The 22,018-nt window shown below is 40.3% G+C and overlaps 1 protein-coding gene across 50 annotated transcripts in view; it reads right to left on the bottom strand.

Moving 5' to 3' along the window:
* The window catches only part of RBPMS (RNA binding protein, mRNA processing factor), a 173,209-nt gene that overhangs the window by 56,076 nt on the left and 95,115 nt on the right, over positions 1-22,018 (bottom strand). For all 50 annotated transcript variants that reach the window (XM_072776299.1, XM_072776324.1, XM_072776297.1 and 47 more), the window contains one exon: positions 7,712-7,862. In XM_072776299.1, coding sequence (XP_072632400.1) covers positions 7,712-7,862 — 151 coding nt within the window. The remainder of the gene's footprint in view (positions 1-7,711; positions 7,863-22,018) is intronic.

The raw sequence follows: 22,018 nt of genomic DNA, 5'->3' as shown, positions 1-22,018 counted from the left end.
TAATGACGTGATATCCAGAAGGGAAACCACTGGTATGTTTCTATGAACATCATTTCTGGTAGCTTCAAACGGATGCACAGCCAAAGACAGAGTCCCTCCACAGGCCTACTGTGGAGCCACTTCAGAGGGAATGGGGCACATGATCTAAGCAAACACGATCCTGCAAGCTCAGCTTCCATACTTTTTTTTTTTTTTCCAGCTTCCATACTTTGATGCCCTGGTTTCTTTTCTAGTTAACAGGCAACTGCCTCCTGGTTTCTTCCCTGTGTCCATCTCCTGGCCCCTCTTCCTTATTCCACTTCCCAATGCCTCTGACCACCCAAAGACTCCCCATTACTGCCATCATCCACAACTTCCTTTTCACATTTGGGCTCTCCCTCCCATCAAAACCCTTACCAGCAAGGACTGGGTAAGAAAAATAGGTGAAATAATAACTTGTGACTTCACTACCATGGATTTCTTTTCCCAAAACTTGGCAGAAGTGAGGTGGGGGCTTGGGGAAGAGGGAAGCTTCCTTCCTAGCAGCACCACATCCCTATGGTACTTCCTAATGACATTTCAAGTCACTTAGGGTATACAGCCCTGGATGGAAAACTGGTCATGAGATAAGTGAGGTATGAGGACAGTGTGATTGTCTGTTGTAACCAAACTAAACCAAAGATAACCTGACACACACTTTATTTTTTATACACATCTGTATAAAAGGATAGAAACGTATGTAGAAAGATAAATGACAGAACATTAACAGTAGTTATTTCTAGATGGTAGGAAAGTGTGTACTTTTAACCCATTAAATTTATGTATTCCTCCACTAACACCACAATGGGATTAAGTATGGTCACTTTACAAAGTGAAATGAAACTATTTTGCAAAGAGAAGATTCAAGGGAAAAAAAGGATATTGAGCCTATTTCTCAAATGCAGATAAACCCAGATTGTGATTCACATGGTCAACATACCTGTCTCCAAGGATTTTCCTTAAAAGGGACTCAAACCTTTTATCTCCCTAAATAAGAGACCCAATACCAGTCAGACAATCCCTCCTATTTCTGTTTTAGTTTTACTTTCAAACAATTGCAGGACCAGGCCTCTCAATCCCATCCTTTATATAAAGAGCAGGTGAGGTCTGATTTGTGTGAAAATTTTATGTGGACTGCTCATCAGTCTTTTGGGACTTTACAAAGGGGGACCACCTAGTGAATACACGGTCTACTTAACCATAAATTAGTAGGGATATATGCTGATTTCATACTATCACTGTTTCAAGAAGGTTGAGCAGATGAAGTCTTAGGATCTGAAACAATATAAAACAGAGCTGAATTGTTGCCTGTTTCCATTCATGCCCATTTCCATTCCATTTCTATCTGAATGATGTGAAACACTTGAGTAAACGGCATGTCATTCAACTATAGATTAAAGTCAAATATCCTCATCTTTGCTGATGATGCAATTATTCATTAAACTAAAATACCTCAACTGTTGAAAACGGTCACTCATTTTCTGAAATAACTCAGAATGAATTACACCAAACTAAAAGCCATCAGTAGTTCAATTTGGTCAACTTTACAGTTAATGCATGTTGGCCATCAAAATCTTATGCTTTACAGGGATGCCTGGGTGGCTCAGCCTTTGAGTGTTTGCCTTGGCTCAGAGTGTGATCCTAGAGTCCTGGGATAGAGTCCTGCATCAGGCTCCCTGCACAGAGCCTGATTCTCCCTCTATGTCTCTGCCGCTCTCTCTCATGAATAAATAAAATCTTAAAAAAAAAAACAAACAAACTTATGCTTTACAGAGTTATATGGAAGCTTGACTTTCACTGAGTAGTGACGTGATCTGAAATCTTTTCCTTATAATCTCTTGCAGGCCTCAGGGGTCTCTAATACGATCTTCTCTAAAGACTTAAGTGAGCTATTTGTTTTAGAGAGAGCATGGTCAAGGAGGGCCGGTGGGGAGGGAGAAGGCAAGGGACAACTCCAAGCAGGCTCCATACTCAGTGTGGATCCTGATTGGAGGCTTGATATCTCATGACCCTGAGAATAGGACCTGGGCTTAAATCGAGAATCAGGCACTTAACCAACTGAGCTGAGCCACCCAGATGCCCTTCTGTATTGTATTTTAAAGAAAAATTTCAATTAGTTACTGACATTTGAAAATGAGGAAACTTTATTTATGCATTCATTTTTTAGTAGGCTCCACGCCCAGTGTGAGGCCCAACATGTGGCCTGAACTCATGACCCTGAGATCATGACCTGAGCTGAAATCAAGAGTTGGAGGCTTAAACGACAAGTCACCTGGGTGCTCCAAGGCTGGGGTGAGTTTAAAACACCCCCTAAGGAATACCTTAAAAACAAATAGAGCCGAAAGCACCTGTGGGCTCTAAGTCAGAAAGTGGTGCAGTGAGACCAGCAATTAGGCCTAAAATGAGCTGTGTGATTTGGGGGAAGTTAGAATAGTAGCTCAATAAATAGCTATTTCCTTTCTTCCTATCCACTTAATAAAATCCCAGTTTATTCATTCAACCACCTGAACTCCAGGAGCTAGCTGGCTGTGCTCACCTGGGACATTAGATAATCTACCAGTGGTCTACCACCACTCCTCCTGCTCTAATTCTAGCAAAGGATCTGTGTCACTGTGAATTAGTATCCTCCAGCAAAGGCAACACAGAACCTGTGGCAACAGACCATGAGAGTCCAGGTACTATTTTTGGCCCTACAGGCCATTTAATCTCACTGAATTTTATCTTAAAAGGATAAGTTAAATGATTCTGAAATTCAAAAACTGGATAGAAATCCATTATTTTATTGAATGCATACTAAAAGTTGTGGAAGGATATACACCAAATTGTTAATGGTGGTTATCTCTGGTAGAATTTGATGAATTTTCTTCTTTGTATTTTTCTGAACTTCAAGAAATGTTTCCCTTGAGAAGCAAGTACAATTTCTATCTTCAGAGAAAACAAACTATTTTGCATCGTGTAATATGAAACACAAACATCTAAGGAACTTGCTTTTCATAAAAACAGTCTTGCCCTCACGCCCACAGAACACCTACAACTTTGTCTTCACCTTGCCTCCCTCTAACCAGCTTGATCAAGCCAGCCAGTCGCTGGCTTTCTAAACGACCTCACTTGAGGAAGGCAGGTATGGGATACATAGCACCTGCTGCTGGGGCAGGGTTGTGGGGGGAGGGAGGGAGACACGACACAGGACCCCAGACCTGCACATTTTTGAGCAGAGCCAGGGACTGGACAGGCACCTGAGTCTTTCAGATGGCTCATGCTGTGTATGCTTCTTAGAAAAAGGCAGGTACCCCAACTCTGTTTCAGGGGCACATGGAGTTTCAGATAAGGCCCTGAATGGCCTTATCCCACAGAAATGAAAGTTATCACATTTCAGGCTTACAGAGTGTTGTCCCCAGGAGGCCCTTGCCCTGGTACTTTACGTAGTTTTCTAAACATTCAGATAGAAAATTCACTTCCACATAGCCAGGGTCAGTACTGGATAAATGGGAAATTCCAGTGGTATGGCAGGAAAACAAGGAAGTGATTTGATTATTCACCAAGAGGTGTGTGCTTACCAGGTATTTAATAAGAGTATTAGTTAAATTTTTTTTTAAAGATTTGAGAGAGAGAGAGATTAAGTAACTAGACCAAATACACAAAACTAAAAGTAATAGATCGGAATTTCAATCCAGGCTCTATCACTTGACATATTAGTCTGCTCAGGCTACCATAACAAAATGTCACAGACTGGGTGATTTAAACAATAAAAATTAATTTTCTCACAGTTCTAGAGGCTACAAGTTCTAAGACCAAGGTGGGGACAGGTCTGGTTTCTCCTGAGTCCTCTGTACCTTGGCTTGCAGTTGGCCCTCCTTCTTGCCATATCCTCACCTGGCTTTTTCTGTGTAAACACATCCCTGCTCATCTTTAAGGAACCTAGTCATATTGAATTAGGGCCCACCCTAATGGCCTTGCTTAATTTGATCATGTCTTTAAAGACTTTATCTTCAGATACACTTACATCTAGATCCACTGGCAGCTGGGATTTCAATATCATATATAACATCCGATGACCAGGTAACCTTAAAATTACTGGATTTTCCAAGGCCTGCTTTTCAACTGTAAAATAGTGCTATTGAGAATCCAATTCACATAAAATGTTGCAGTGTCTGGCACAGAGTATCGTCATTTTATAGATGAGAAAAATAAAACTCAAAGATACAGTCACTTGCTCGGTTTTCATCTCTAGAGTAGAGTTCAACTACAGAACACTACTCTGCTGTATCAGCAAAGGCATAATTGAGAATTTTATATAATTTACAATTTTTCTAAATCTCTTACTTCCTACTTTTTCCACAGTATTTTTCTTCATTATATACAAGGGAACAAGAAGTTGAAACTAAAAAAAAAAACTTCGTTAGAAAAGTATAACACTTTCCTGAGACTGCGTATGACAGTTTCATTCATCCTTTCTCCTAATTTGCAAAGACAACTGACTACAGTCACAGTGATGAAGCCTCAGAAGGTCAATGCCTACTTTTAACTATTAGGAGAAAAAAGCAACTTTTTTTTTTTTTTAATTAAGATTTTACTTTACGTCTGACTGGTGCTCTACCTATATCCATTACAGCCACTTACTCCTCAACACAACCTTAGGATCTTACTTTATTTAGCTCTCATAAGAAGCATGTGAAGAAGGTATTATTCCCGTATTATAGCGGAGAGAACAGGAGCATGGCAAAGGTTCAATGTGTTTCTTTAAGGTCAAATTTGACAATGATTTGACAAGCATGATAATGACTGGCAGGAGCAGAATTCTGACATCTTCAAGTCTAAAGCCAAGGTTCTCCACTCTAAGTCATCATTTCCCTTGGCAAGTACAATCCCTAGTTTTCTCATTTGTCATGCTCTGCAGAAACAGAGCAGGTGTGTGGCAAGTAAGACAGTCTGATCTGCGGGACAAGCTGCAAAAAAAAGCTTTTACATCCTTTATATGGGCTAAGTTAGCTGACAACTTTGACCACTACCAATCCCTTGGACTGCCAGCTCTTTTAAGGCAGCAACCAGTTCCCTTCTTCCCCAGTTTCTAGCACACTGAGAGCTCAGCAGAGTTCAACAGGTATCTGAGAAATGAGAGTTCAAGTATTTGTTGTATAACTGAATCTTAGCACATTCTTCCTTTAGTGACAGCAAATAGGTTTCAGCTACAACTGTATAAAAACATCAACAAAATGAAATATTAAAAACCTCTACAATAGAAAAGTCCATAGGGTTTTTTTCTTTTTAGAAGTATTTTAAAGAAAGACAGCATGAGCGAGTGAGAGAAGGGACAGAGGGAGGGAGGGAAAGAATCCTCAAGCAGAGTATGGTGTATGGAGCTTTGAGGGGCTCAATCTCAGGACCCCTGAGATCAAGACCTGAGCTGAAATCCAGAGTTGGACACTTAACTGACTGAGCCAACCAGGCAGTCCTATAGGGTTTTTTCAATCCCAAAAATTGAAGATTCCACTGCAGTCTACTCCTACCGGTGATTGAACTACCACCTTGAACACCGATCAACTGGAATTGCCAGTAAAGAACCACCAGTGTTCTTAGTCTGCAGTGTGCTTTCAGGAAAACAATTCTGCATATGTGACAGGGAAGTTTATAATTCCCAAAGGGAACTGTAATGGATGATAAAGTCAATATGAGTGAGAGTGCAATTGCTGTTCTTCAAGACCCCTATGCCGTAAAAAGGAGCTATGTTAAGAGAAATCATGCTTTTATTTTCTCAAGAATATACTGCTGTTTTTGTTTGTTTTACACTTCGTTTGTTTTGCCACGAGCAGCCCAGGCGAGTTTTGACTATGCCATGGAAATTATCTGACCACTTCTGAGCTGTTCTGTGCACAGGGAAGGGAGGTGGGTAGAGCTGGCCAGAGCTGTGTTCTAATAAATGTTGCTCTAAGCTCTCCTACAACTCTAGAGACTTATGGATTCCAGTTTGTTCATCTCTGTTGCTTTTGTGTACCCTGTTGTGAACTGGCTATCACTTCCCAGACTACCAATTTCAGAGCTTCCCAGATTACCAATTTCAGAGCTTTTGAAACAGATTTAAAAAAAAAAATTGAGGACCCAGAACAAAAGTATTCAATAAAGAATTGAAAGGATCAAGTATTTTCAGCATTATACTTGATGTCTAAATTAATCTTTTTAAAATACTCTCAGATCTGAGTCAGAAAATTCACTAGAAAACTAAAGAGGTACTCTAGGTTGCCTTTTCTAAATCAAGGTATCTTACAAATACTCTTTTCTGATGTCTTAAGAGCGAAGACATTTCAGAGGGAAATGAAGAGGCATACAAATGGAGCAATTCTGCAAATAACCAAATTAAAATATTAATCTATCTACTTATCACTATTATTTATTAAATATATGCAATATACAAAAGGTACTGTCCTAGATGCTTTAAGGATACAGAATTATGTAAGGAATGTCCACTCATCTTCCTGTAGTGCAACTGTACCATAAAATGAAACTTCTGTTTAGAAAAGGTTTCAAGTTTCCCTAGACCTAGAAGAACAAATATTTTTTTCTCTATTATGACTTCTGGCTTCACAGAAAAATTTTAGAAAATGCTGGGGGAGAAAACTCTTATCTGTTAGTTTCCACTGACAAGCAGCAGCTTTCTCAAGAGTTATAGGGCTACATAATGGCTCTAACTTCCACAATAACCTGATTAAATCTGACACACACATGACATGGGGGAAGAAAGAAACTCATGTGCCCTTCAATTTCAGTACGAAAAGTTGAACATACTGCATTGTCAAGGAAAGCAGGAAGATGATCAAGATCATGTGGTTTGGAAAGAAGATCAAGAACGAAAGAGCAAAAATATTCCAAATAACAGCAAATCACTTGGGATTCCTTGAATCCCCTGCCATATTAAATCACATATAGCTATGCAATGAAAGGAAAAGTTAAGGCCTATCTCACGCCTCACTTATGCTGATTGAGCTTAAGAAAGAAAATTAAGACAACCTTTTCAAGTTATTCAATCAAAGGCAAAACCATAGCCTGGCCATTTAAGGGAATAAGCTCATTAGGTGGGGTAAAACACTTGTTTAGCAATTAGTCAGTATCCTTACCCAATTACTTTAAAACACAAAGCCCTAGATTTCCTTAAATTCACCAGTATTAGTTTGCTAGAACTGATTGTTCCAACATACAAATTCTTCGTGTATGTTTACTTTTCTCTCTAGATTTATAGGCTCAATTCTTCTCAAAAACAGAACTTAGTATCTGCTTCTTTCACTTTTAATATTTTCTTTTCCCAAGCCACAGAATTGATGTTCTTCAACAAATGGAGTAGATGTTGAGAACCAGCCTTCCTGTCCAGGGATGGGGGAATAAAGGAGGATTCGTACCCCAGGCAAACAGAACACCCTCATGATAAGGTCAAGATGACATTAAGAAAATCTACAAAACATCAAACGAAATTCTGTAGTAGTTACAGATTTAATCTAACCGAACCACCTTTCGGGACAGTCAATCATCAACAAGATTACTGTATTTGGAATTCAGACAGCAAGAATCCACAGCCTCTTCACAGAAACGGAAAATGACACTCAGCCAGCTCTATGTCCTGTGGTGTAATTTCACGTGCAGCACACAAACAATTCTCAGTTATTCTTTTATTTTTTTTTTTTAAATGAAAAGTAGATCAACTTACATGGCTCTCTGGCAATGAACTGAGGTACAGTGTTGGGAAGAGGAGTACTGGGGTTTGGAGTCCCTACTAATTTGTTCTTGGCCATCTTCGTGTTTGCCTTAGCAAACTCTAGTCGTAGTGTTTGCGGAATTTCAGGATCGAAGCGGATGCCCTTTGGAAATAAAGAACAAATGGAAGATGTTTTCATTTCCTTAGAGTCAAACCGGAATGGTGACAAAATAAACACACCAGTAAATCCTGGTCTTTCAGAAAAAAGGTCAGCAAGAGCCCTGGTTCTCACTACTTACACAGAATACATGAAAACCTGTAATATGACATGTCCAGAAAGTTAGGGGAGATTTTGTTTACTTAAAACATTGTTACATGTTTAATTATTTTTCTTCTTGAACAAAAACATTCAGGTTCAAGTTTTCAATATGGACCAGCAAATTCTTAGCATAGCGAAAAACTTCAATGAATGATTACCAATGAGAATAAAATAATTCCTGTAAAGCTCTGTGCAATACTGGAAATTATGGACATCTAGGTCCCACCCAATGTTCTGACACTGGCCTGAAACAATGTCATTCTTCAATGCCTTAGTGTCATCACCTAGAAATGGAGGGAGAAAATCACCTCCTCTTTTAAAGATTTTATGTATTCTTCTGATAGAGCATGCAGAAACAAGGAGGAGAGGGAAAAGCAGACTCCTCACATTACCAGGGAGCCTGACATGGGGCTCAATCTCAGGACCCTAGAATCATGACCTGAGCTGAGGGCAGATGCTAACCCACTGAGCCACCAAGGTGCCCCTTTCCCCTCCCTTTCTAACTGGAGAGTTTTCTTAATGGTGATACATGTATTGAGTTAGTAAAATAGGAACCAAGATTTAAGATTTCAATGAACAAGTATTTAATTCTAATTAGCTTATAAGTTTATATAAAAATCTTAAAATCCTGATGTGGTAAAGTCCTGGTTTTGATTACAGCTGGCCTATTAGCTACACAGTTAGGCAACAGGTTATATGGGCAAACGCAAAGACTGGGTAGTAATTTTAATTACTCTTGACCCTATTATTGCAGTTTACTTAAACATATTCAATAACAAACATTATAACACCACAAGATTTAGGGCAAGATAAGTCTATTTTGAAACCTTCTCACCATTCAAAAATGCCTCCACTGGGGCGCCTGCCTGGCTCAGTCAGTTAAGCATCTGCCTTTGGCTCAGGTCATGGTATCAGGATCCTAAGATCTAGCCCTGAGTTTGGCTCTCTGCTCAGAGGGGAGTCTGCATCTCCGTCTCCCCCACCTCCACCCCACTTGTGCTTGCTCCCTCAAATAAGTAAAAAAAAAAAAAAAAAAAAAAAGCCTCCATTACTAAATGTAATGAAAAATCTCATGATACCTATTTTCCAATGCTATGTGTTCCAACAACGGCAGCAAAAAAATATCCCAGTATAGTGCATAAGTGTGCTCCAAAATGGCTCGGATCCTATGTTTGTCTGTATGGTATGTTCCGAAAAGGGGGTGGGGTTCTGAAAAGGAGTATCCTAAGAACACAGGTTTTCCATTTAGTGCTCATGTGGGCCTATGGGCCCCAAAGTCCCCGTTTGACTTAATTAGCTTGACGAAAAGAGCAATTTTCATAAGAAATTAGTAAGACTCTCTCTGTAGAGCAGGATGAACAACTCTGAACTTTACAGGCTCAGCTCCAAAGATGGGAAGAAGAGCCTGTGACTAGATGATAGCAGCAATGAAAAAATATGGGGGGGGGGGGGGGGGGGAAGGAAAGAAGTCCTTGGGGAGCTACAACGAACACCACAGAGCCCTGACCTACACACATCCTGGAGTGGGTGGAATTTCTTTGTGAGCCTGATTTATCCATTCTCTGAGCAGAAACCAGCTGAAGGTGGCAAACGGGTGGGTAGGAAGAGAAGGAAGCCACTTTGTACAGCCCTAACTGACAATAAGCAGCAAAAAGGGGGGTGCCAGTTATAAGAAATGCAAAAAAAAAAAAATTCTTTCCCTGGTATCAAGTGTTTGTTTCAACTTATGAAACTTCAGTATTATCTTGCCAAAGATGAGGAAAAAGAACAAAGCAGCATTCTGAAGCGGAGTCTACTTCCATCCGCTTCCACTTAAGAGCATTTCACTCTATCAACGAGAATATCACAACAGAATAAATATTCCCAAATATGAACCCAGAGAGCTGTGGTCTTTGCTGGGAGACAAAAGCAGACAGTCTCTAGCTATCATTTAGAAGGTATGCTGTGAATGGACTTGCGTATTCACATACCCATCAGCTACACAGAGTAACAATCTGCCATCAATTTCAAGGTGTCCTCCCTGGCACTAAACTCCCACCAAACCTGTGAAGAAGCAGCTTTCCTAAACCTGAGCCCACATCAACTTGGTGACTGTCGTCCAGCCTGTTGTAATCTGAGAAGAGCATCCTGGGACTTGTTAGTGGTCCTCTGGAGCTTCTAGCCTCAGATGATAATTAGGTGGCACATCTGATTTCTGTGCCTCAGCTCTTTCCACTGGTGTTCCAGAGTCGAAGAGGCTGCATACAACATGCTGCGTCTTTATACCGCCTGGCCTGGTGGCTCAGGGCCTAAAACATGCTGAATTAAGTCTCCCCCCACTCTCGACCCCCCTCTTCACATCCCTCCTCCCTATGTGAGCTAAAATACCACCACCATGTTCCAAATCAAAGTTCCAGTTCCTTATTAAAAAAAAAAAAAAAAAAAAAAAAAAAGGGCAAGCTCAGAAGTTAAAATGACCTAATTTGTTTGGCAGCTTATTCAGAGGCCGGAGGCTTAGAATACAAGCCACATTCCTCTAACATCTTTAGCAGCAATACCATATTTGGTAATCAATATCCTGCTCAGCTCAGTTTCTATCCAGAGGGATCAGCCAAGCCAAAAACGTTTTAAATGTTAAAGGATGGTGAAGGGACGGGCAGGGGAGGGGGAAGGGCACAGGAGGGTGATCATGGGAGTAGAAGGAAAGAGGAAGATAGATAAGGAGACATTTAAAAAAAAATCCAACACCTTGTGCTTTTAGTTAAAGCCCTAATAAGATTATTCTCTGGCCAAAGTGATTTCACATTAAACTTTGATAGGATAAGATTACTGTTAAGTGAAGGGGGGAAACTCCGTGCCTTTCAAAATCAATTTTCCTTTTTTGCCTGTAATTCACCAAAACTCCTCCTACAATGAAGAGAAACCCTTCTTTTATACCTGTAAATAGTATTTTATTTACATGGTGATCAGAAAGGACAGTTTCTGGCTATTAGTATGATGTCAAGTTAAAAATAAAATTATTTAGAAGCAACCCAATCTGACAGACCACAGGGACAGCCAACAGTTTCTTCAAGGTGGCCTGAAACACTGTGGCCAAACCAATACAGGTTCACTGTGATCTACAAAGACTAAAACCCCTACCCAGGACAAACTCTGGGAGGTATAAAGATAGTGTTGATGAACAATGTACCTTAATAGTCTCATATTCTTAAGAATGTACCAGGACAGTTCCATATCCTATACTTCAGTGTCATGGACTGAACGTTCATGTTCTCCCCGAAGTCCTATACTGAAGCCCTAACCCCCAACACGACGGTATTTGGAGGTGGGGTCTTGGGAGGCAATTAGGTTCAGATGAGGTCATGAGGGTGAGCCTCTAAAATGGATTAGTCTACCCTCAGAGATGAGGAGGAAGAGACAAAAGAGATTGCTCTCCAAAAGTGCACATGGAGGAAAGGTCACATGAGCACACAGTGAGGTGGTTACAAGCAAGAAAGAGGAGTTCTCACCAGATACTGAAACGGTTGGTAATGTGATCTTGGACTCTAGCCTCCAGAGCTGAGAGAATTAAATATCTGTTGTTTAAACCATTCCAGTCTATGGTATTTTGTTATGGCTGTCCCAGCTAGTCTTGCTAACATGCTAACACAGTTTTCTTTCCCAGGCCACAGTTTCTAAAATAATTCACAGTACTTTTTTCTGAACCTTCTGTAGCCTCATTTAGGTAAGTTTCCCCCTTTTCACCAGCCCCATCTCCAATCTTACCTCTATCCACATCACAGGTGACTCAATCCACAGAACAGTCTTACTCAACTGGTATATGGCTTGGTATTGTAATCACTAGAAATGCTAATAATTCTATCTCAAAAGCTACCAAGAGCAATTAGCAACTCCTAAAAGAACTTCAGACTCTGCATTTACATACTGTAGTGCTTTAAACTGAGTTACTACATTCAGGACTCTGCTGAAGAATTTTTAAAATCCTCTTTTCCCTTTTCTCCTCTATATAAATAAAGGTTAAAAAAGATTTTTCTGAATTCTAGGCTTAAACCTCCAAATGCAAATTTGTATGTCCTATTGATATTAACATTCTAACTTAGAGAGCTTAAAAATGCCATTTTATTGCTCAAAAACCCTACCAAAGCCCAGAGTCCTAAAAGGATAAGAAAAAAGCTAGTAAAGAATGAAATACAATGAAAGGGCAAGTTGAAATTACCAAATCCCGAACACTCAAGTCTACAGAGATCCAGAGTCACTGTTAAATGAATTCTAGCTCTTCCAGTGACTTTCTGAAGAGAAGATGGAGAAGCTATTAAGCGAATATGCACAAAGTCCAGATCCTAAATAGCTCTCCTGTTTCTCTAGCACTTGTGGCACTGGCTTCTTCTGCATTCTGGCTGGTGCTGGAATGATTGATTTACTGGCTGCAAATCATGGATTTGAGACCTTACAAGCCTGAATTATTCTGAACAGAAAGAACATTCCAACTCCTTAGTAGCAAACTAGTCTTGGACTTCTGTTATCCCACATAAGAATAAAGATTAGCTAGGAGTTTATTCACTGAATAAGGGAAAAAAGAGGAAAAGGACTATTCTAGAATGACTAAAACATCCTCAAGGGCCTACCCTCACATGAGATGTGTGGTCCTTGATAGAACAAACCACATGTGAAAGGCCTTTTGTGGAAAAATGGAGAAAACCAAATACAGCATGGGCAGAGGCGATTTTGGGGAATTGTCAATTTTATTAAGTGTAGTATTATGGTAACCCAGGAAATATCTTTAGCTTTTGGCACTAAGATACAAAGACTGTAATGAGGGCAGCCCCGGTGGCTAAGCAGTTTAGCACTGCCTTCAGCCCAGGGTGTGATCCTGGAGACCCAGGATCGAGTCCCATGTCAGCCTCCCTGCATGGAGCCTGCTTCTCCCTCCGCCTGTCTCTGCCTCTGTGTTTCTCATAAATAAATAAATAAATCTTAAAGAAAAAAAAAAAAAGACTATAATGATGAAATGTCATGATATAACATCATGTATTTAAAACACTTAGGGGAAAAAAAAGATGCAGCAAATGTGGCAAGATATTAAGTTGGCAAATTCTGGTGATGGGTTAATGGATGTTCGTTACTATATTCTCTATTTTTTGCTTGGCTTGAAGTTGCATAATAGAAAGTAAAAGGGGGGGGGCAGTGGGCTGGGCAGCTCACATCATGATCCCCCCAGGACCCTGGGATCAAGAGCCAGAGAGCGGCCTGTCAGGTTCCCTGCTCAGCAAGGAATGTGCCTCTCCCTCTGCCCCTTCCTCCTGCTCCTGTTCTCTCCTGCTCTCAAATAAGATCTTTAAAACAAAACAAAAACACCACTACCAAAATTTAACCAAGCATATAATTCTTGTGTGTCAGAGACATAAGAACCAATGAAATCCCTACCCTGAGGAGCTCAGAGCCCATACTCTAGCGGCCGAGCTATACAGGTAAACTAATGGTTAAACGGATCAACACAATACTTAGGACTTTGTGAGAAACCTATCCAAGGCAGAAAAGGGACTGGGGAAGAGGGGAGGCGGAGGCATCACAGAGGAAGTGACAGAAGAGCAGAAATTGACCAGGTGGCAGTCCAGGAAAGAGCTCAGCAAAATTGTGTGTGACAGGATGTAGAGGAGGGAGAGTGCACACAAGTACACACACACACACATGCTGGGGAGGTGGGTAAATGACTGTACAAGCAGGCTGTGGTGAGATCACAGGACTTTTTATACCATGAGGAAGGACTATGGAATATGCGCATAGCTGAGCTATTAAAAAATTTCAAACTGTATAATATGATCAGGTTTAGCAGGGCTGAGATTCTCAAATGTTAGCATGCATCAGAATCATCTGGTTGACTTCCCACATAGAGTGCGGAGCACCACACACCCAACTTCCTGATTCAGGAGGTCTAGGATGGGACCTGAGAACGGGCATTATTAACAAGTTCCCAAGCTGATGCTAACACCATTGAGACTCACTATAGTGAGGTTATCTCTGGTAGCACAAGGGCAGCTGGACTGCAAGGAGACACACAACAGACCAGACACGAAGCAGGTAGGGGAGACCTGGAAAGAGAAGTTGTTTGGGATGGCTGCTCTGCTGATCCTCCTTCTCTGGGAGGGCACTCAGGGGCCTGTGTCTACCTTCCAAGCCCTTACTTCCCTAGCGACAGCTCTCACTATTCAAGGGACTATGCTGCTCCAAATGACCAAATGGTTTTTTTTTTTTTTTAATTTTTATTTATTTATGATAGTCACGGGGGGGGGGGGGAGGTGGGTGGGCGGCAGAGACATAGGCAGAGGGAGAAGCAGGCTCCATGCACTGGGAGCCCGACGTGGGATTTGATCCCGGGTCTCCAGGATCACACCCTGGGCCAAAGGCAGGCGCCAAACCGCTGCACCACCCAGGGATCCCCTAAATGGGGTCTTGTATTCTGAGGATTTCAACCTCAAGTTTTGGAGACACAGAAAATGGAGGTGGTTGGCAATAAGTCACTGGAACAGTCTCCTACCCCAGAAAAGGTCCCCCAGTTCCTGTGACCGCGGTTTTCAGAGGTGTCCCAATGCCTGATGGAGGCTGTTCATTTGGTACATTCTTCAAGCCTGTGAGCTAGCAGCTACCCCAGTGTCTTTACAATTTAAGTAGCTGGGTTTGTCAGTCCTTGCCAACTCATTTTATGGACAATGAAAGCCTTCATTTAGAGAAAATTCTGGTAAAGAACAAAAGCAAAGCTATACACACACATGTCCACAGCAACATGAGGCTAAGAAAAAAAGATCATCAATGATGCTCAATAGTCTGGCAGGGAGAGGAGACTTACAAGTATGACCATACATACTGGTCAGTGAGCACTACCTGGGCAAGCCCAGCAATGTTCATGGTGGGACCAATTAACCTGTAAATAGTGGTAACTTTGGTGGTGATAGTAGGGAAGGGGGAGAGAACTTGTGTTTTGTATAGTTCTGTATTGAGTTTCTTACAAATAAGTTTACTTTGTAAAGTTTTAATTTATAAAATCTGATTAAAAAGGAGAAAGGGAGAGAGCTAGTGTAAGTGGTTCCCTATGGAGCACCAGAAGACGACCACCTAGCACACAACCAGCTGTATCAGGATGTTCTGTTCAGTTTTTTAAAAATATTTTGAAGTAACTTCAGATTCCTAGAAAGGCTGCAGATGCAGTACAAAGAATTGCTACATGCCCTCTGCTCAGCTTTCCACCATGCACACTTTTTCCTCCCTGAACTGTGGAAGAGTAAGTTGAAGCATGATGCGCCCCTTTAGCCTTTATACTTTGATTTCCCAAAAGCAAAGACATCCGTTTTCCTGATCCAGGATCTAATCCTGAATCGTACATAGCATTTAGCTGTCACCTCTTTAGTCTCCTGGAGTACCTCCTCTGTCCTTGTCTTCGGTGACCTTGACATTTTTTTTTTTTTTTTTTTTTTAGGAGTACAGGCTACTTTGCAGAATGTCCCTCAATTTGGGTTTATCTGATTTGTTTCTTGATTAGATTCAGGTTATGCATTTTTGGCAGCAATATCACAGGAGAGATGTGTCATTCTCAGTGTACCATATCAGGAGGCACATGATGTCATCTCTGTCCCATTACTAGTGATAACTTTGATCACTTGCCAAGTTTCTCCACTATAAGGTTACTTTTTTTCTTTTTTCTTTTTTTTTAAATAAAGATCTCATAGGAGATACTTTGGACTATATAAATATCTGGGGGATCCCTGGGTGGCGCAGCGGTTTGGTGCCTGCCTTTGGCCCAGGGCGCGATCCTGGAGACCCGGGATCGAATCCCACGTCGGGCTCCCAGTGTATGGAGCCTGCTTCTCCCTCTGCCTATGTCTCTGCTTCTCTCTCTCTCTCTCTCTGTGTGACTATCATAAATAAATAAAGAATTTAAAAAAAAAAAAAATAAATAAATAAATATCTGGTTTCTCATCAAACTTTCACCCACTAATTTTAACATCTATTAAACATTCTTTCCTGAAGCAATCACAACTATTGTGGCTGTCAAATGGTGATTTGCTAATCCCATCATTCCTTCTATATTTGTTTTCTACTCTAAGGAAAAGCTTACTTTTCTGCTCCATTTATTATTCATTCATTTGTTCATTTATGCATCAGTACTGATTCATAGCTTATTTGATTCGATTTATAATTATTAGTTCTTTTAGTACTCAGATGGTCCCAGGTCTGTATTCTGTATGTACATGCACACACACTTCCACATTTGTATCTATTTCCCTACATCTTTTTAGATATGTTAAAAACAATAACAGTAAGTATGTATTGACAGCTCCAATTCCAATCTAACACCACTGGCTTAATTTTAGTCTTCCCGTTCCATATTTCTAACTCCTCATCTGCATACTAGAAACATTATCCATTTTACATTTACTTATTTCTCAACTAAGCAGTTATGGAATTGCTACAACAGTATCAACATAAACTTATTAATAACTAAAGTTCAATATTTACAGTTTTTTTCTTAGCCTAAAAGAATACAGCCAGTATACTGGAGAATAATTTAGGTTAGTTCTCCCCACTTCACTCCCCTCCGCTTCAGTGTGGTTATATTACTCACCTGAAATACAGTCAGATTCACTTGTTTTGGTTTGTATTCCATTTGGGTCCCTCCCCAACCTATGTATTCATAGCAGGTAAAACTGTTTTACCACTTAAAAAGTTAAAGTTGATTCAACAACCCATTCATCAGTTTTATGTATGGTGACTAAAAAAGTTGAGGACCTAGAATTTTAACATCCCTTGCTACCTGTTGTGACTAAGATACTGAACCTTTAAAAGGAAGCATCTAAATAACCAAAAGTTTCTAATCAAATTTATTGTAGTTCATTTTTACTTTTCAACTTCTTACTCGAAATATGTTGAAAATTTTTTTAAAAGGGGGCAAGAGATGGGTAAAGATAATTGAACTGCTCTAGTAAACTTTTTTTTTAAAGATTTCATTTATTCATGAGACACAGAAAGAGAGGCAGAGACAAGGCAGAGGGAGAAGCAGGCTCCATGCCGGGAGCCTGATGCGGGAGACGATCCCAGGACCTCAGGATCAGGCTCTGAGCCTAAGGCAGATGCTCAATCACTGAGCCACCCAGGTGTCCCTAAACACTGCTTTTATAAAGGATCAATAAAGTTCATGGCCTGAAGCTGGGGAGGAAGCATTCTCAAGGCTGAATTGTTCTTGATGCTTGGTTTCTCCCATTAAGTACCAGATCGAAAGCTTCACAAAGTCCCAATATGGGCAAATTCAAATGTTTAATATTATTCCATTTGGATGATATGAAGCTACTGGAAAATAATAGGCTGCCTCTACCACTTATCCCAAGGTCAGCAGACTCTGCTCTCCTCTGGGAGACGGTCACAAGCCATCCGGTAAGCCACTCAGTACTTTTAGGCGTTTCACATACATCTTTTCTGATAAAGCAATCCAGTAGGTCTGTAATGGATGTACTAGATCAGATGAAACTTTTTTTGGGGGGGTGGGGGTGCCTAATAAAGCAGCAGCCATTTCATAAGATTCAACATCATATGTTGAGTTTCCTAGTTGATTTTTTTTTTTTAAGGTTTTATTCATTTGACAGAGAAAGGGGGCGGCAGGCAGAGGGAGAAGTAGGCTCCTCCCTAAGCAGGGAGCCCTATGTGGGGTTTGATCCCAGGATCACGAGCTAAAGGCAAACGCTTAACCGACTGAGACACCCAGGTGCCCCTCCTGGTTGATTCTAATAAGCTTTTTACTGCCCCTTTCACCATGGCCCAACTCCAAATGAAAACCCACTCTTACTCCAAAGTAACGTGAGGATTCCAGAAAACCCTGCCTATCCAGGTGTCTAGGCTGAAGAGGAGAAATAAATGCCCTTTAAGTTATAGGTTTTAACCAATTCGTTCATGAGAGTGAACGGTCACCAGCAACTAAATATATACAATAAAATCTCAGTGTATAAAAATCCATTTTCTTTTGTAATAATCTGTTCACTGTTCTTCCTCAGCCTTGAGAATCTTCTAACCTTTACAAACGAAGTCAATGAAACCATTCTGTGTCCAGGAAATAAACCTGAGGCAAGGAGCTCAAGTCAAGGTCAAACGAAGTAGTGACCGCTCTCTGACCTCATAATCTAATCTCAGTACCTGGATCTTGTCTTCTCCCCACTCCACACCTCCCGCCCTTTTCTTGGTTTCTGGTACTAAACCACAGATCTTTTGAGAGCTGGAGTTCTGATGTGCCTCTTCAGATTTATCGAGGCAGAGACCCCCAATAAATCTCCAGGGCTACTTCATAACCTGCTGTAATAAACTCTAAGCCTCAGAGCTCCACCAGGTGGTAGCTGATCTACCTGGTGTCCACTGCTGGACTTATCACTCACTGAGCCTAATAAGTCAAAACTTTTAATGCTTTTAACTTCTCTAAGGTCACGGTTATGATCCCACAAAACAAAAATCTGTGTGGCAGGACTGGGGTATGGGGCAGCAGGGGGTGGGTAAGCACTGATTTCGTTCTAAATTTTCAAGGATCAAACATTAAAGTTGAACTAATATTGCTAATTTCTGTCAACAGTGGTACATTAAACAGTAGTTATGGGTAAGAAAGAAGGCATTCAAATATCAGGAGTAGAAAGACTGGTATACTTTTTTTTTAAGATTTTATTTATTCATGAGAGACACAGAGAGACAGACAGACAGACAGAGGGAGAAGCAGGCTCCATGCAAGGAGCCTGACCTGGAACTCAATCCCGGGGCTCCAGAATCACACCCTGGGCTGAAGGCAGCACTAAACCGCTGGGCCACCAGGGCTGCCCAAAAGACTGGTATACTCTTGATGGCATGCACGTTTGTAAAACATTTATATTTTAAATTATTGAGTTATTGAGATCAAGACTTCGGTTGAGTTTTAACAACTATCCATTTTCTCAGCAACCTCTTCCTAATAAATCAGAGAATGATTCTTATTACCTGTATTTTGTACTTCAAAGATTTCTAGTCACAATAGTATTGGGGGGGGGGGGGGGAGTGTTGGCTCTTGATCCAGAAATTGGAAGTGGCTTAATTACACTACCCTCTATTCAGAAGATTTTTTTCATCCCACCATAAAAATGCATTTAAGTTCTTTCTTGCTAAATGATCAAATATAAAAACCTGCTTAGGACTTCGGTTTCTATTTAATGTTGACTTACCTAAAAATTAAATGTTATTCTTAAAGTTGCTAGAATACCATATGTTTTTAATAGCTTTATGAAATGTGCTTTACATAACCTAAAATCCACCCTTTTGGGTACAATGGTTTCTGTAGTCACTGAGTTGTACAACCATCACCAACAGAGCTTAGTCCATTTTCACAGCCCTCAAAAGAAACTCTGGACCCAGTAGCAGTCTCTCAAACCCCCCACTTTCCCCTCTCCAACTTATCCCTCCAACCAATAATCTGCTTTTTATTATTCCTTCCTCTGTGCCTATTTATTCTGCATATTTCCTAAAACAGATTCATACAGTACACGGTCCTTTGTGACTGGCTTCTTTCACCCAGAGTAACATTTTCAAAGTTCACTCATACCACATAGGAGAACTTCACTATTTTTATCAAATAATCATCCATTGTACAGTTGTATCACATTTTGTCTATCCTTTCATCAGTTCATGGACATTGTTTTCATTTTTTCTGGCTGCTATGAACATTTGTGTACAAGTTTTTGTGTGAACACAACTCTCTAGGAGTGAAATTACTGAATTCTAGGTTTACATTTTGGAAGAACAGTAAAACTGTTTTCCAAAGTGGCTATATCATTTCAAACCTACTATCATTGTAGGGGTATCTCAATTTTTTCACATCCTCATCAACACTTGTTAATGCCTTTTTTATTTTAGCCATCCTAATAGGTGTGAAGTGGTATCCTCCCTGTGGTTTTGATTCACATTTCTCTACACTTTTTTTTTTTTTTTTTTTTAAGATTCTATTCATTTATTCATGAGAGACAGAGAGAGACACAGGCAAAGGGAGAAGCAGGTTTCATGCAGGGAGCCCGATGCGGGACTCGATCCCGGGACCCCAGGATCACGCCCTGGGCTGAAAACACTGAGCCACCCAGAGATGCCCTATGCTGTTACCTTTCCAATTTTCAATGAGCATTTTGGCTACATGAAAGTAAAACCTTGGGAGCACAAATCTTGATATATAAAAAATGAAGTTGAAAGAATTTAACCTTCTAGAAGTTAAAAACAAAAGTTAGAAATGCAAATAGTTTTCTGAAAATTGATAGACATGTCATTTCCATCAGAAACTAGGAGGTAAATACATACTTTATAGAGATATTCTGAAGTCTGAGGGGACCAAGATTTATTTACAGCTTTCTGAGTATTGTCAAGCTTTCTCTTCCACAAGCAGCATAAAATATTCAGATTAGAAACAGACTCTAGGCAAGGTACATGTAAGAATTTCCCTAGTAGTCTGAAAACAATTGTTACATTCAGTTGGAGCTTTAAAATGACTCAAGACAAGCCAAAAAGAAACCTGCATCAGGGAATCTGTTCCGGTTGGGAGAGGGGGCTCAGAAACAATATGTGGAGAGAAGTTAGAAGACCTGCATATTATATATAGAAAAGATGATATAAAGGGAATAGTATGAGGGGGAAATCAATACCACAATTTCGAAAATTTCTTCCTACATACTATTTCTGAAAATGAATGAGCAAAAATGTTCTATTAACATTTATAGAATGTGGGGGGAGAACCCCAAAACTGAGTAAAGATCACAAAAGCACGCTGACAGAGAGGTCTGGGTTAGGTTCTCTGACACTATGTTGTAAAGGGCTATCTACAGAAGGCATAAAATTCACAGAAATTTCAGGGTTTAGTTTTTGGGACCACCTAGCCTAGTAGTTTTCAATTGTAAGTAGTACTCCACTGGCCCTGGCCCCCAACTTCCCCCGCCCCACTCCATAGGGATATTTGGAAATGTGTGAGGGTGTTTTCGGGATCTCAGAAGACCATACTAGCATTCAGTGGGCAGGAGGCAAGGATATTAGAATCCTGATATAAGGGTAGTCTGATACAATATAAATATAAAAGGCCAATGACTTCTGCAATATAGACAGAGAAATTAAGACCCACCTAAATTCACAATTGACTGGGAGAATCCAGAAAGTAATCCACCTAAATTCACAATTGACTGGGAGAATCCAGAATTCAATTTTGATTCTCATGATTGTGTGCGCGTGTACATTACAGTCCTTTGAAATTCTTTTAGCTGACAAAGACTACATTATATTCTGAAAATAATGGAGGTGGTTGTTCATTTTCCACTGTGTTGAAATTTAGGTAGACGGGGGATCCCACAAGGAACGAACAAGTGCGAAGAAGCTGTCACATGTAAACCATATTTCATATTTTCTCTAAATAAAGACATTGCTTGCAGAAACATCAGGATTGTTAACACAATAGCCTGTGCTTCTGGGTCACTGTCCACTGAGAAACTATCAAAGCAGTTATGCCTTGTTTTTTTTCTTAATCCAACTACCTCAAAATCCTTGCTCTGGATTTACCTAAGAAGAATCTGATTTACTACTCATTATCCTCCTTCCCTAAACAATCATTTGAAAAGAATGTGTCTCTCTCTATTGGTAATATATCTCAATTATACTTGAAGAAACCCCTTTCCAAGGGCTCTGTAGATATAAGTGGCTCTTGGGTTGAAGTCAAGCTATAGACTCAGGTACAATTCCCTGCTCTGTTGCCTAATATAACAGTCTTCAAGGGAATATTAAGTTTTTAGAGGCCACCCATTCTTGTTTTTAACCCCTTGAAAAAAAATGTTTTTGTTTCTAAACCAGATGTTCCATAAAACACAATGAAACTAACCTTTGAAAGTTTTAGTGACAAAGGAATATGCATCCATACCCAACCTGGAAGGTCTCTAGAGGTTTATCCTTGATTTTTAGCCTATGTAATTTCTCCTCTGATAACACTGTGCCAAGCTCAATTC

This window comes from Canis lupus, chromosome 15, assembly GCF_048164855.1.
Source record: "Canis lupus baileyi chromosome 15, mCanLup2.hap1, whole genome shotgun sequence".
NCBI lineage: Eukaryota > Metazoa > Chordata > Mammalia > Carnivora > Canidae > Canis > Canis lupus.
This window is presented reverse-complemented; position numbering and strand designations above follow the sequence as displayed.